Source organism: Carassius auratus, chromosome 17 (genome assembly GCF_003368295.1).
Source record: "Carassius auratus strain Wakin chromosome 17, ASM336829v1, whole genome shotgun sequence".
NCBI classification, from domain to species: domain Eukaryota; kingdom Metazoa; phylum Chordata; class Actinopteri; order Cypriniformes; family Cyprinidae; genus Carassius; species Carassius auratus.
The window spans coordinates 12,146,890-12,163,230 of NC_039259.1; the positions used below are offsets into that span (position 1 = coordinate 12,146,890).

The 16,341-nt window shown below is 37.7% G+C and overlaps 1 protein-coding gene across 1 annotated transcript in view; it reads right to left on the reverse strand.

Annotated features, from left to right (window-relative positions):
- rnf144aa (ring finger protein 144aa) overlaps positions 1–16,341 on the reverse strand; it is a 34,537-nt gene that overhangs the window by 13,090 nt on the left and 5,106 nt on the right. Inside the window, exons 2-4 of the mRNA XM_026285860.1 lie at positions 4,861–5,011; positions 3,785–3,889; positions 2,657–2,717 (exon numbers count right to left, since the gene is read on the reverse strand). Of these exons, the coding sequence (XP_026141645.1) occupies positions 2,657–2,717; positions 3,785–3,889; positions 4,861–4,995 (301 nt within the window). The 5' untranslated portion in view covers positions 4,996–5,011. The remainder of the gene's footprint in view (positions 1–2,656; positions 2,718–3,784; positions 3,890–4,860; positions 5,012–16,341) is intronic.

A 16,341-nucleotide genomic window follows, 5' to 3' on the forward strand; every position in this document is an offset into this window, starting at 1 on the left:
GTCTCTATATATAGCCTCTAATGTTGTCAATTCAATAAAAATGTACAGACATAACGATCCATTTCAGAATGGTTTAACTGGCTTGTCTGCCTGACAAATGCATGAAAGCTTTGTTAGTGGCATATGGCTAAGCTCGGTTTTGTATGTGCGGTTGGGGGTAATTATGTGTTCATAAAATCCGCTGACTGACATTTTTAACTGTCTTGTTGAGTCAGGATGGCATGCATTTTCATCCGTCCCCGAAAGTACTGTGAAGTGAAGTGAAGTGAAGTGACATTCAGCCAAGTATGGTGACCCATACTCAGAATTTGTGCTCTGCATTTAACCCACCCGAAGTGCACACACACAGAGCAGTGAACACACACACCCGGAGCAGTGGGCAGCCATTTATTCTGCGGCGCCCGGGGAGCAGTTGGGGGTTCAATGCCTTGCTCAAGGGCACCTAAGTCGTGGTATTGAAGGTGGAGAGAGAATTGTACATGCACTCCCACCCACAATTCCTGCCGGCCCGGGACTCGAACTCAGAACCTTTCGATTGGGAGTCGGACTCTCTAACCATTAGGCCACGACTTCCCCTGAGACTCTCACAAACCAAACTCACAAATCCTCTCCATCTGACATGACAGGCCACGCGTCACTCTACAAGAACTCTTGGTTCTGTTTCTGGGAGTGTGGATATGCTATAGCCACCATTCCGCTCCAGTTCCCAGGAACACTGATTGGCTAAATGATTTTTTTTTTTACTCTCTCTCTCTCTCTCTGTAAGTCTTTCATTTACGATGATGTTGCTGCCACAATTCTCATGAAAACCTTGAATGCAAACCAAAGAGAGACAGAGAGGGAGGCTCACAGCATGGGAGCATCTACTGCATATAACTACATGTATTTATTTTTCTCCCTTTTCAAGGCAATGTAATGCACTGGAGGGGGTGGACAGAGAGTATGTCTGAAGCAAATCTATCCTATGGCTTAAACTACTGGTGACTATCAGAGTCCAGAGTCTGGGATCCCCTACTGATAGAAATAATGAAAGAAGCTGAGCATAAGGCACAGAGCCTCTGGTCTGTCCTGTTTAGAGGGAACATGTATGCTTTTGATAAAGCATATCCAATTAACACAAGTCTAATTTAGTCTTTATAAGTCTTTTGATCTGGGAAATTCCTGACTCGAAGCTACATTTGTTTAAATTAAAGGCATTTGAGGTCAGACCGATTAAGATACAGAGAGGAACCTTAATAGATTCTGTATTTGAACTTCTGTAGTTCAAAAGTCTGAGCCTTTTTAAATCCCAGGTTAAGTCCACTTTTAACCCTGGGTTTCACACTTGTAATTTCGAAGATGGTTTGTAAAGCCTTAAACCCTGGATTGTAAAGCACTGTTCTGGAAAGGGCATTGCCAAAGGAATGAAGTTGGGCCTCTCGCATTAAATTCTTTAATTTGATTGCACCATTTTTTTCTGGAGGCAGAACACATTATAAGTGACATGAAAGTGATGTGACATTCAGCCAAGTATGGTGACCCATACTCAGAATTTGTGCTTTGCATATAACTTATCCAAAGTGCATACACACAGCAGTGAACACACACACACACACCGTAAACACAAACCCCGAGCAGTGGGCAGCCATTTATGCTGCAGCACCTGGGGAGCAGTTGGGGGTTTGGTGCCTTGCTCAAGGGCACCTCAGTCGTGGTATTGCCAGCCTGAGACTCGAACCCACAACCCTAGGGTTAGGAGTCAAACTCTCTAACCACTATGTTAAATTGAGATGTATGTATTTATATATGCACATTTATTTAATAGATTTACCAAAGTGTAAACACTGTGTCACTATCAAAACACCCTGATCAGCATAAAATGGAAACACTGGCTCAACCAAAGGCATGAGTTTGGGACGGGGCTATTTGCTGCCCATGGTTTTAGAAACCTGTTTGAAAACAATCATTACACACTTATCCTATATATCTTTTAAAACTCAATGTCCACCTTATTTTCAACAGAAGAGCAGGCCATTTTTAGCTTGAATGGGTGTTAAGCTGCTTGATAATGCAAACTGGTATTTATTAATTATATTATTTAAATGTATTATCGTAATAACAATTCACACATTTTACTGTTTTCTGTACTAGTTATTAACCTACAGTGGCTAATGAATCAGAAGTCTCGCACATGCACAGGAAACAGCTTGCTTCTATTTTGAAATAAAAAGGGTAGCGAGAACATATTTTAAGTTACAAAACTGAATGTCAGGACTGTGGTATAGTAGTCAGCATGAGTTTAAAAATGTGGTGCTCACGTGGACAAAGCAGGTTTAAATCTGGTGTTTTCTCATTTCTTTTTCTACCAAATGATAATCAGAAAATTCAAAAAGAGTGAGGAAGGTGTCGGCAGGTGCAGGCTCTCATTGTCAAACCACTCCACTCTGCGACAGCATGAGGTCAGCTGGACCTACACGTGTCCAGTGCAAGTCTACTCACATCCCTTTCATCCTCACACTTACACCTGTGCCGGCCTATTTGTCTGCAGTGAGTCACCCTGAGTCATCTAGGACAGCAAGCATGGAGCTCACCATCAACAAACACGCACACGTGCCTCATCTGCTGCTGTCTGATACTAACTGCCCCCCTGAAGAACAGACAGCTGCTTTCCACTTACCCTTCTCAAACTGCAGCTTCCTGTACCTCTGCATTATCTCGGTGGCCACCATGCATTCAATCTGCGAGAGAAACAGAGCCAACAAAAGCAATTTTGAAACAATGTGGTCTGATTGATTCGAACGCACTTTTCGTTTTGCATGTAGCGCATTTAGCATTTCAATTTGATGTGGTTTACACACACCCAACATCAAATATGGTTTCCAATTTGATCACTGTCTCAAGATCAAACAACACAGAAGGAATATGCATAGTCTAGTTTTGCAGTTTCGTTTGGTCTTGCAAGTGGTGCAGAAATGACATACTTCAGTTTTAAGGATTGCCAGTTAATCTGATGCTTTGAATCTGGGTCTGATTCATCTGGTTTAGCTGCTCTGATGCTTTGACACTGAACTAGCCAGCCATCCAAAAAATGAGCCGGCAGCACAGAGGAGGAACCCTGCCCTCGGACTGACCTCATACTTGGAAGGATTTCGCAGTGCAAGCCACCAAGGGAAGAGTCAGACTGGAGAGGTTTCAGCATCCATTTTATGCTAAAAGCTTTTTGTTCTCCTCTTGATGAGATACAGATTCATTGTAGGATTTTTATTTGGAAAGTAATGTATTTGGTTGTTTTTTCAGAAGCGGTGACTATTGCAGGGTTTGTTGAAAAAACTGCATCAGCAGATTTGCAAAACTGCAGATTAACATTATAAAATACATTAATAACATTATAGCTCTGTAGTTTTTTCATGAAGGTTTATGATTTACTTCAAACCAAGGACCCCTAATTAACTTATGCTAAAATTAAAGTCCCTGACATTGACTTCATTCCCAAGGCCTAAGTACCACGTGATCCTTCAGAAATCATTCTAATCTCATGATTTGCTGCTCAAGAAACATTTATTATTATCATCATCAATGCTGAAAACTCTTGTGATGCTTAATATTTTTGAGGAAACCACAACTGTTTTTTTTTTTCATTATTGGGTGACGAAAAGAACAGCATTTATTTGAATAAAAATATTTTGTATCAATGTAGATTTAATGTCCATTTCGACCAATGCAATTAATGCTTCCTTGTTAAATGCACCGATTTCTTAAAAAAAAGAACTCATGACCCACTCTTATGGACAGTAGTCGAAAATACCTCATTTTCTTGTAAATGTCCACGTTTTGGACAGGCTGAGTCTGGACAGCTGATGGCCGTTTCAAAGCCATCTTTGATGAGAAGTTCCACATACTGCTTCAGGCACTTTAAAACAATAATAAAACAAAGAAAACAGTTAATTAAAAAGAAAATATAGAAAAATATATTATGTGAAACAAATTCAGCTTTTAACGTCTTGTTTAAATTGCTCAGTGTGTCTGTGAGAGTGAGCACAGAAGCACTTAACCACTTCTAATGAACTGTTAACTTCCTCGAAACAATTACGCTGTGTAACATCTCAATTTAACGAAGACGCAGTCACTTGTCCAAGACTAATTATCCTCCAATGTTAGCAATTTGTGAACTGACTGCTTTAATAGGCTATGAAAAACAATTAATTTTTTTTTTTTTTTTGTTTCAGAAGAAATATTTGTTTCATATTTTCCCCTCTCTCCCACTCTTTCTCTAATAAATAAAAAGACAGAAAGAGAGAGAAAGCAAGCAAGCAAGAAGGAAAGAAAAATACTTAATATCCGATAAATTACATTTTGATCTGAACCGACCAACAAACTAAATGGATCTGAGCTTCAGGATTGTTCGGTAAGGCAAATTCTGAGGGAGTTGCTTCTATGAACACGCTACTCTTAAGACACAAAGGCAGTTTTGTTTCAAGTGAGCTCAACCAAGACAAGGCCTCATAGAATCAGATGAGATGTTGTTTTCCCTTTACCCTACTCTAGAAGCTTCCTTTCCCCAAATGTTGCTTGTAACCTCAAGAGATAAATAAAACTGGTCTCAGATCAGTGTAAAAGCACAGCAACTGGAAACTGCTCCCAGAACAGAAAACCTCTGAGGGGTTAAAGAAAGAAAGATTTCAATGTTTATTACTGGCCTGTGAATCACATTTCTGAAACCAAAAAAAACATTCAGTCGGCCTGTAGAGAATCTGTCTATAGCTGTGAATTCTGTGTGTAAATATAGACACGTATCAAAACGTCTGAAGCTTATGTAAGAATTCCACCGATTTATTTTTAGACGTTCTGACCTAAGACAGCAGTCAAAACGAAACTCCTCACCAGGGTGCAGAAGACGCATTGGCACTGGGTGATGGTGGTCATTTGCTCCAAGGGAAACTCTCCAAGACACAGCTTACAGGACACCAGCGGGTCCAGGGCCAAATCCCAGGTGGGTCGGTACCTAGCTGTGGTCATGATGCCTGCTGCGGGGCTGAAAACACAGAATGGCTGATATTAGAGAAAGCCCACACACTTTAATACACCAATAGAACCAGCGCAAAGCTTTTAACTGCTGTCTATCTGAAGTGCCGACTGCTGCTGCAGCCACGATAAGTGCTTTTGTGATGCCCAGCGCTAATATCCACGGCATCACAAACACCAACCCTCTAAATTCTCATTAAATTAGCCACATTTCGTTTATTGAAGGTCTAACAGATATGATGCTGAAAGGGTCAAATACATTTACTCCATTTATATTATATAACTGAAGGCCTGGCCACAAAGTGCTTTTCTATATCTAGCCTGACTGTAATGGAATGAGAAGTCGGGCCGGATAGACGGAGCAATTTCTCTTCTTCTGCTGCCGAAAGAAAGATGACTTCACTGTGTGGTACTCCATAAATGAGAAGGTCAGGAGAGAGGAAAAAAAAAAAAATGTTATTCTCTGCCTACGTCTCTCCTTTTTGCAGGTTTTCAGAGAGGGATATTTTTGGAAGTCTCGACTAGGAGACACTTCCATTTTTTCACACTGAAGTGGGCTGTTTTGCTCAGACAGACTCGTATCTTAAGTGTTTACAGGAAGTGCCTGTGAGAACATCAACCAATGTCTTGGCTGCTAGGCAATGGGGGAATGGGAACGAGACAGATACGCTTCTGCCGGTGGCGGTACGTGTATTTAAGGCAGGTGCTGTTCTGCACTTGTGGCAGGATGTCTGGTATCTTGTGCTGAGAATCACTCAGGATGCTTTTAAACATTGCAGTCAGTGCTTTGTAGAGTGGTGTAGTGGTTAAGGTTTGTGCTAGTTACCGTAAAGCTCTTTCTGTAACACCAGGTAATGCAGGTCCTGTTTATGGCAGAGTTCTATGATACTGCAGGAAATTTGTCTAAAAACAGACAGATTTCTACTTGTTTTTTTTTTTTTGTTTGTTTTTTTATGGAAATGTGCCAAAGTTGTGTGCTAGTTGGTTGCCAGAGAATATAGAGCGCAATAATTGGGTTCCAGATGTAAAATCCCATTCATTTTCTACATATGGGAATTTATCAATTTTACTTCTGAACTTTTAAGGACAGGACTAGTAAACGCTTTTGTTTAAGCCATCAGCCCCGGTTTAAACTTCTATTTTAATAATCACTTACAAAATCTCGAAAAACTGGTGAGAAACTACATTACCCATATATATATATATATATACATACATATATTTTCAACAATGATGGGTAATCTAGTTTCTCACCAGTATTTTCTTTAAAACTATTGTAGTTCTGGTCCCCTCTTTATATAAGGTGGCTTTAACGACAAACCTGTTCATTAGATGGAGCTGTCCCAATACTTTTGTCCATATTGTGTATGTACATAATAATTGCATTGTAAATTAATAATTTAAAAGTAAGTAGAATAGTTAAGGCCAGTTAATATAAAGTAAAGTTCATTCTCTCATCAAATTCATTAAGTACACATTCTTGTACTTTCGTCGATTTTCAAATAGTTGTTTTGCTTCAAAGTTCGTAATGTTATAATTCACCTCATAGCTTGTAGCTTATAACTCTTAAGAATTTTTTAAGGCCTAAGAGAAAAATGAATAGGCAAAATACTTTAGGAAATTGGGCAAGCTATGTAGTTGCCACGGAGGTGGTTGCTAGGCTATTCTATATGGTTATATGGTAAACCAACCCTCTACATTGTGAGTAAATCACTCGCACATGCAACTAAATTTTACTCTGGGCGACTAAATGATGTCTATTATCAGCCATTGGCTAATAAACTCTTAGATTTTACTTGCCAGTGTGTGTTCAAGGCTATTATATGTTTAGCACATATACTTTTTTTTCACTCTGTATACACTGAGCGCTTCAGAGTTCTCTCTCCATCAAGCGATCTGTACTTTTTCAGTTCATCTCAATGGACGCACAGCGCACCTGTATTTCATGCACTGTAAACTCTGTGTGAAGCCACATGACTCGCCATCACTTTTCTGATGTGCTGTTTCTCACACATGCAAAGAGAGAGAGTGAATCACTGTGCTAAGTGTAAACTATATTCTTTGTTGTCTTCTGTCAAAATAATATAGTTAATTTGGAATTATTCAGCTTTTTAGAAAAAGCAGAAGATATGCCGGTTTCTCTGGTAGTGGGCGGAACTAATGCGCAAATGACAATTTCGTTGGCTTGGGCCGATCTATTACCGTCCCCGTTTTGATTTCAGCAAATCAGTTCGAACGAGCGCAGACAATGTGATTAATATTCATGAACCCAGTAGCTCATCAATCTGTAGTGCTAGTGTTAGTATGGTTTGTATTATCTTTGAATAATAATTAATATTATCTGTTACCTTTCTTTTTTTTCTTTTTTTTTTTTTTATACAGAAACCCTGAAGGACTAACAATATCACCATCAGTTAAAATGACAAATATGCATTCATACATTGTTACCAAGTTTTAGTTCTAATCATTTAAGTATCATTAAATTGCGCTTATTTATCATAATACCATAATATAATGCTTGATTGACTAAGAAGCTAAGATATAAGAATCTGTGCAATTTTACATAGATAAGCGGATTGGAATGTGTGTGTGTGTGTGTGTGTGTGTGAAATAATATATCAGTCTGGGGAGTAAACTAAAAAAAATTTACTAGCCAATGACAGTTATATTGCCAAGGTGTGCGTAGAGGGTTGTAAATGCTATGAAAAGTACACCTCTAGTCAAAAATTGCACAATAAGTTATTCTGATGTTCACATCACAAGTTATGTGAAAGTGAAAAAGTGAAAGTCATGACATTTGCCAAGTATGGTTACCCATAATCGGAATTTGTGCTCAGCATTTAACCCATCCAAGTGCACACACCGGAGTAGTGAGCAGCTATAGATCCAGCGCCCGGGGAGCAGCTGGGGGTTTAGTGCCTTGCTCAAGGGGACTTCAGCCATGGGTATTGAGGGTGGAGGAGAGCCCTGTTCATTTACTCCCCCCCCCCCCCACAACTCCTGCCAGCACCAAGACTCAAACCGGCGACCTTCTGGTAACTAGTCCAGCTCTCAAACCATTAGGCCACAGCTGCCCTGATGGTACTCTGCAAAGTTTAACACTTTTCTTCAGCACTCACCTTAATAGGTTACATATTGAGAGAAGAGAGGTTTTGCTTAAGACAATCAAATCATATATGCTAAGAGCACAAGCACAGAATTAAAAAAAAAAAAATTCCCTTAATGCTACAGAAGTCAAAGAGCTCTTAAGCTCTCATTCATCATTTCCACAAAAAGTCTTGGCTGTTTCCGCTTGATAAGTTAAACGGGATGAAGTATTGATGGCTTGATAATGCACCACTGCAGCCTCCCGCATCTCAAGAACAGAGATGCTAAAGAAAGCTGATTTTGCTGGTCGAGCTCAGAGGTCTTACATCACACCCTCCCGTGATGAATGTGTCTCGCTCGTCCACATCCATCCATCACTGGTGCTCTTTCTCTCTAGTGTCCTCATCCACCTCTGAGCAACACAGAAGAAAATACTTCACTCAATAGATATCTCATGAAACAAATAGGAATTACACATTTATGCTGATTTTTGGCCTAGGAATCAAGGACTTTTTGGCGAAGGAACCAAAAATGAAATGTTACATTATTATTAATTATATAACTAAATATATAAAAAAAAAATGCAGTTTTTTTTTTTCAAAAGCACTAAAAGAATCTTAGAACTAGTATCATTCATTCCAAACAATCCCAATCCCATTTCACACACCCTCTACATCAGTCAGCAGAGATAAATGTTCTGTGAGAAAAGGTGGTGCATGGGAAAGTTCACTGAGCTGCATTACTCAGAAAGCAATTATCACTGTCCAACACTGAAGGAAAAACACAAGTAATCCACAACAAGGCAGCCTTTTTAGAGAACACCCCTATGACCTCATTTCAGTTTCTTATCAGATCACTGAACAAAGAGAACAATCATTTATCATGAGCCCGGGCAGCAATTTGATCTACAACATTATGAAATAAATTCATGTTGCAACTTACAGTACATTAAGGGATAGTTCACACAAAAATGACAATTCTGTCATCATTTACTCAGCCATGCATCAGTGAAATCCATTTCTTTCCTCTTTAAAAGAGAAAAGGAGATATTTTTAAAGTGTCTTATTGCTTTTTTATTGTCCATACAATGAAAGTCAATAGGGTCTAGACTTGTTTGGGACTCCATTGACTTTCACTGCATGATACAATCTTCACAATATCTTGTTCGGGAAGAAGAAAAAAAAAGTCATGAGGGTGTTTAAATCAAGACACAATTTACAACTTTACTACTCGTGACTCCTGGATTTAATTTTCCATCTACAGTAGCTGTTGCAATATATAAAATGTAAACATCCATGTTCAGGCAAACCTGAAACCAGACTGAATATTCAGGGCTTCCCTAATTTTCCTCCAAATTAGACATCCCACTGACTCTGAAAATACATTATGTACATAATAGTTACCACATTGTGGTTACTATCATAAACCTGTGGTAACTTTCTAAAACAATAAATTAAATTAAATGCTTTCTAAAGGAAATTTCTCATTCATCTATAATTCATCTACAGTATATTCAAGCATCAATAACTAGACTGTGGTATTTTGGTTGACAGTATTATTTCCATGACATAAAACATAATAGCAAGTCTATTACCTAATCTTCTTGCATACAGTTCTTTTCCTATAGATGTCCAGATATGAAACAGGTGCAGAAGGTGGTACCTCTCAAAGATGCTGGTCTCGAAGTCTCCCCTCCATTATTTATTCTCTGAGAGAATTCACACAATGAAAGCGGAGGAGTACAGATGCCTGAATATTTCAAGATATGGATGTCTCCGTCCTAGCCGCCACGAACATGAACACAATGTTCCCTTACTCAACTTTATCTGACTTATGGGCTCTACTTAATCATTACTGAAAAGAGCAGAAGCATTTACCTGCCCCACGGGCTCAGTTCATCCTCATTTATCACAATTGTGATAACATATTTCACAATAATCCATTGTGGTGTAATACTGTAGGGTTTCATAACAACTTTCAGACAGTAATTGCAGAAAGGAGATCAGTCGAATGCCAAAAACACACCAGACTGGGTTAAAAACAGATATAATTTTTGCTTTTCCCAAATTATAATATTGAAGAATGAACCGACTGGGAATATATGATTACACTGAAAAATTAGGCTATGCCCAGAAAACAGGCCTACATATCAACATCAGAAAAAAATCCAGCATATTGTGAGCTTAACTATTTACTAAAACAATTTATGACATGTGACAAGGGTTTTGCTCAGAACATCTAAATTCACCAAATTCTATTTTTTGAATTTTTTTATTTAATAGGATTCATCAAAGTTCAATTATTTATTGCTAACAAAACAGCATTTTAATAAAAGGCACCAATGTTCAATTGATAACCCAATTTACGAATGATAAAAGTCACTGAAACAGTTTCTCCATTAAGTAATGTTGTTCATTATGGCCTAATGCTGTGTGAATTACTGTAATTACAAGATGACAACTGTCAGATTCCACTCGAAACGGTTCACGTCTTGTTTCTATGACAACAGGAAATTGTAATCACTAGATTTATTCATTAATTAATTCTACGCTATATGCTCTTGCAAAATAATGAACAAAGAAATCTCATAACAGGCTAAAATGACACGTGTATTATTACCTATCTTTAGCCTTTGACGTCACTGTCATTTTTGTGAATTTTATGTGATGTTATGAGAGTGAAATCAGAGCTTTACGTGTTAATTTTAGACAGGAACAGTTCTATAAACTCGAAATTATAAATTAAGGAACATGTCACAATAAAACAGTATTAAATTGATGCCTGTGTATCGAATTGCCTTGAACATGGCTCACCAATCAGATTTTAGAGTCTGTTTTTATAATATGAATTAGATATAATTTAGATCATTAAACATTACAATTCTTGCAAATATTCATCAGTAATTTTTTTTTTTTTTTCTGTAAATCTGCTTTGAAACTATTTGGACTGCAAAAAGTGCTACATAAAAGTAAAACTGACTAAAAATGAACTGTTTGCATGCCATCTAAATAAATGCCAAAAATAAATACTAAAAATTTTAATTAATCAACTGCATCACAAAATTTCAATGTAAAGTATGTTTGGATTCTGAAAAGGTTTTGATGTGAAAATATGGGAATGTCCCTGAATGGAGGAGCCCCAGTTTCTTCTAGCGACACTGGTCTCTGACTGCAAGCTGTGTGCGACCCGCAAAGGTGGGAAGTCATCACTGAGTTGCTCTTTCTGTAAAGGTCATTCCTGGCTTCCTGTCAAAAACGATATGCTCATTGAACAGCCACATTACAAAGTGAATGCCAAAGTAGCATACAAAAAATGTCACACAGGTTTTAAAAAGTGAGAAAATAAGATGATTTTCACAAAAGTTATAAATCCGAGAGTGTTCTGATTCTATATAGCAACTACCACATTCAAGGCCCAGAAAGGTAGAATTTAAGGTAAAAGCAAGCATGAACCACCATCCATTTTATCTAATCTCTATATCTAATCTCTATATCTAATCAATCTCTCTCTCTCTCTGTATATATATATATATATATATATATATATATATATATATATATATATATACAGTATTGTTCAAAATAATAGCAGTACAATGTGACTAACCAGAATAATCAAGGTTTTTAGTATATTTTTTATTGCTACGTGGCAAACAAGTTACCAGTAGGTTCAGTAGATTGTCAGAAAACAAACAAGACCCAGCATTCATGATATGCACGCTCTTAAGGCTGTGCAATTGGGCAATTAGTTGAAAGGGGTGTGTTCAGAAAAATAGCAGTGTCTACCTTTGACTGTACAAACTCAAAACTATTTTGTACAAACATTTTTTTTTTCTGGGATTTAGCAATCCTGTGAATCACTAAACTAATATTTAGTTGTATGACCACAGTTTTTTAAAACTGCTTGACATCTGTGTGGCATGGAGTCAACCAACTTGTGGCACCTCTCAGCTGTTATTCCACTCCATGATTCTTTAACAACATTCCACAATTCATTCACATTTCTTGGTTTTGCTTCAGAAACAGCATTTTTGATATCACCCCACAAGTTCTCAATTGGATTAAGGTCTGGAGATTGGGCTGGCCACTCCATAACATTAATTTTGTTGGTTTGGAACCAAGACTTTGCCCGTTTACTAGTGTGTTTTGGGTCATTGTCTTGTTGAAACAACCATTTCAAGGGCATGTCCTCTTCAGCATAGGGCAATATGACCTCTTCAAGTATTTTAACATATGCAAACTGATCCATGATCCCTGGTATGCGATAAATAGGCCCAAAACCATAGTAGGAGAAACATGCCCATATCATGATGCTTGCACCTCCATGCTTTACTGTCTTCACTGTGTACTGTGGCTTGAATTCAGAGTTTGGGGGTCGTCTCACAAACTGCCTGTGGCCCTTGGACCCAAAAAGAACAATTTTACTCTCATCAGTCCACAAAATGTTCCTCCATTTCTCTTTAGGCCAGTTGATGTGTTCTTTGGCAAATTGTAACCTCTTCTGCACATGCCTTTTTTTTTAACAGAGGGACTTTGCGGGGGATTCTTGAAAATAGATTAGCTTCACACAGACGTCTTCTAACTGTCACAGTACTTACAGATAACTCCAGACTGTCTTTGATCATCCTGGAGGTGATCATTGGCTGAGCCTTTGCCATTCTGGTTATTCTTCTATCCATTTTGATGGTTGTCTTCCGTTTTCTTCCACGTCTCTCTGGTTTTGCTCTCCATTTTAAGGCATTGGAGATCATTTTAGCTGAACAGCCTATCATTTTTTGCACCTCTTTATAGGTTTTCCCCTCTCTAATCAACTTTTTAATCAAAGTACGCTGTTCTTCTGAACAATGTCTTGAACGACCCATTTTCCTCAGCTTTCAAATGCATGTTCAACAAGTGTTGGCTTCATCCTTAAATAGGGGCCACCTGATTCACACCTGTTTCTTCACAAAATTGATGACCTCAGTGATTGAATGCCACACTGCTATTTTTTTGAACACACCCCTTTCAACTAATTCAACTAATTGCCCAATTGCACAGCCTTAAGAGCGTGCATATCATGAATGCTGGATCTCATTTGTTTTCTGAGAATCTACTGAACCTACTGGTAACTTGTTTGCCACGTAGCAATAAAAAAAAATATACGAAAAACCTTGATTATTCTGGTTAGTCACATTGTACTGCTATTATTTTGAACAATACTGTATATATATATATATATATATATATATATATATATATATATATATAAGTGATGCTTTCCACCCTGGGTTCAGTATACATATTGGAAGAGTAAAAAAAAAAAAAAAGTTTGCTTTGCCATTTCTGATCTGTACAGCCTTCATCCATCCATCTATCTATCTATCTATCTATCTATCTATCTATCTATCTATCTATCTATCTATCTATCTATCTATCTGTAGTATGATTAAAGGGTGATAAAAGTAGTTTGGTGTAACTCTTCCCTCACTGTTTGTTTGCCCTTTCCAAATGACCCACATTTATCAGCCAAAGATTATTTTGGTTCAGTCTTTAGAAACTTTGGGATCCCAGGGGTGAAACATTCCCAGTGAGCAGCCAGGGACTATTATCTTCAGCTCCCAGTAGTGAGATCAAATCTGAAATCTAAAATAGGCTGCTTTACTGAACTGATACATCAAGCGATCATAATCCACTTCATTTGTCGAGGGTTATTTTGTAGTTCAGTGTCTCAGACAAGGCTACAGTAACAACCCTGGGTTAAAACATGGGCCAATGCCAGACTTCGTCATTCATGACACCAATCGTCTCTTCTCTAAAGAAGTTTCCTTGAACGTCATGGACTAGATTAATAGTAAGCACTTCTAAAAGACTAGTCTAAATAAGAAGGCTTTGTTTCTGAGAACTCCAGATTAATCAAAACATAACTAAATAAGTTAATTTCCAACTCTTTACGGAGATGGTATACATTTTGGGAAAAAAAAAAGCACAATTTACATCACAATAGTCCAGGTAGTAGCTAGTTTGCATACCTTCTAGCTGGCCCAAAGTTGACCAACTGAACCCCCATTAATTATTATTGACCTAGTAATAGAAACAAGTAAAGATCGTCAGTTAATCATCCAACAACTGTCTAGTCAATGAAATCTAGGGATAGGCGATATGACCAAAATCTTATCACAATATGAGTACTTTTATTTTGTGGTAATATGAATGAAAGACTGCTGTCACTGAATATTTAAATCATTTTTTAAAAAAAATGTATAATTAAAAACTAAATAATAAAAATGTACCTTCCAAAGTTCAGCTCCAAAATATTCAATCCGTTTAAAAATACAATGTATAACTTTCAGGGCAGTCCAACATGCTTTCTTTTTTTTTTTTAAAGACATTTGTCATTATTTTTCTTCCATAATCACACCCATCCCTCCATATCCATGCACTGGGGGAAATGGGGGACTTTATGCTGTTTTTTGTCCTGCCACAAAGCCCAATAAAGCTTCTTATCTACACAACCCATGACAAATACATCAGATCGATGTCAAGTGAACCCAAAATTACTTTATACAGGCTGTGAAAGTCTTCAAAAACAGATTATTGACTACTCATTTAGGCAACATACTGACAAAGTAAAAAAAAAAAAAAAAACTACTAGTACTTTTGGGCATCCCTACCTGGTAGACCAGAAGTGTCCGATCCTGATCTTGTAGGGCACAGGTCATGCAGAGCATAGCTCCAACCAGCTTCAACACTACTGCCTGGAAGTCTGAAGAACTTGGTTCAGCTGTATTTAATAGGGGTTGGAGCTAAACTCCACAGGATTGTGGCCCTCCAGGAACAGGTTTGGACAGCTCTGTGGTAGACACTCTTGGTTGACCTGGTCAGAGTTGGTAGACCTTGGTTCCAAAATCGGTGCCAAAATTGATTGACCAAATACACCAACTTAACTTGGTATGACCTGGTTTCTACATCAGTATAAGATGGTGAAATAAGATTTATGTGGATCATAGAAATGCAGTTTCAAAATTTCAGACAAGTACTGACTTGGCAGGAAGACAGCAGAATCAAGAGGATGTGACACAACAGTTGAATGAATTCTCAGAGAGCCTGAAGGAAGAAGATCTTGGAGAGAAAAGACAACGTGATCAAAGTTACAGGAGTACATACTCTGTAAAGGTCAATCCTCCAGAATAAGGAGAATATTTCTCTAAAGATCTGAGGTCACTCTGACTACTGTCTCCAGATGATGGAAAACATTTTCCAGTGTGACTAAAGCACACCATTATCTCCAAGGATGAATAATATTACAGCAGAATTAAAACAGTGTGAAATTTAGCCTCTCTGTAATGTGAAGACAAGGATTTGAATGATTTAAATAAAAGACATCATCTATGTCAGAATAAAACCAAATCAAAATATGAAGAGACAACTTTCTTCTCTGAAGCCTTGTGGCACACCATTTGTGCCTGAAAAATTGAGAGGATGTGACAAGCATGCTGCCGAGTCTTATTTCTATTGACAAGATCCGAGACTGAGAGCCTGAGGTTATCTAAGAATTCCATCTGTTGTAACTCAAGGTACTGCTAATATATATATATAAATAAATAGAAAAAATTCACTTCAAAGTTTAAACCATTACATTTATTAAGAAAATTTTTATGTGAGGAAAAGTAAAGTATTTTGCCAAAAAAACAAACCATGGATAAATGTTTGCTTTTCATTTACAAATGGTCTTTTCAACATTCAGATGTTTTTTTAGTTTTTTCTCCACAGCTGTTTGGAACACACAGTTGAAGTCTCGCCTATATGCAATAGTTGTGAATCAGAGAAGCTCTGAATCACAGATGCCAAGGTCAGAACGTGCCCAAACTTCTCTTCTTCAGAAAACACACCCTCACTGGAACACACTTCATCAGCAAGCACCGCATTGTCTTGGCCTGACACTACAGACACACACTTTAAGACATCTCCTAGTTTTGCTGAAAATCAAATAATTTTAACATCATTGTACAGAATCATAAGCAGGAACAAAATGTTCTGTGTCATATAAAAACTTAATACTGTTTAAAAGTGTGTTTTTCTGTGCAGCTCAATAGATGAGTCAGGTTTCACTACTTTGCTGACGCAATTAAACCTCTACTTAAACTCGCAAAATTGTGGCGGCAAGCCACAGCAGCTACCAAGCAGTTGAAAAATGGTGAGAAAATCTTCCTGTTTTAAAGTTGCTGAGAGAGGTAACTTTCAGATGAAGTTTATCATAGGAAATATAGTCACATTG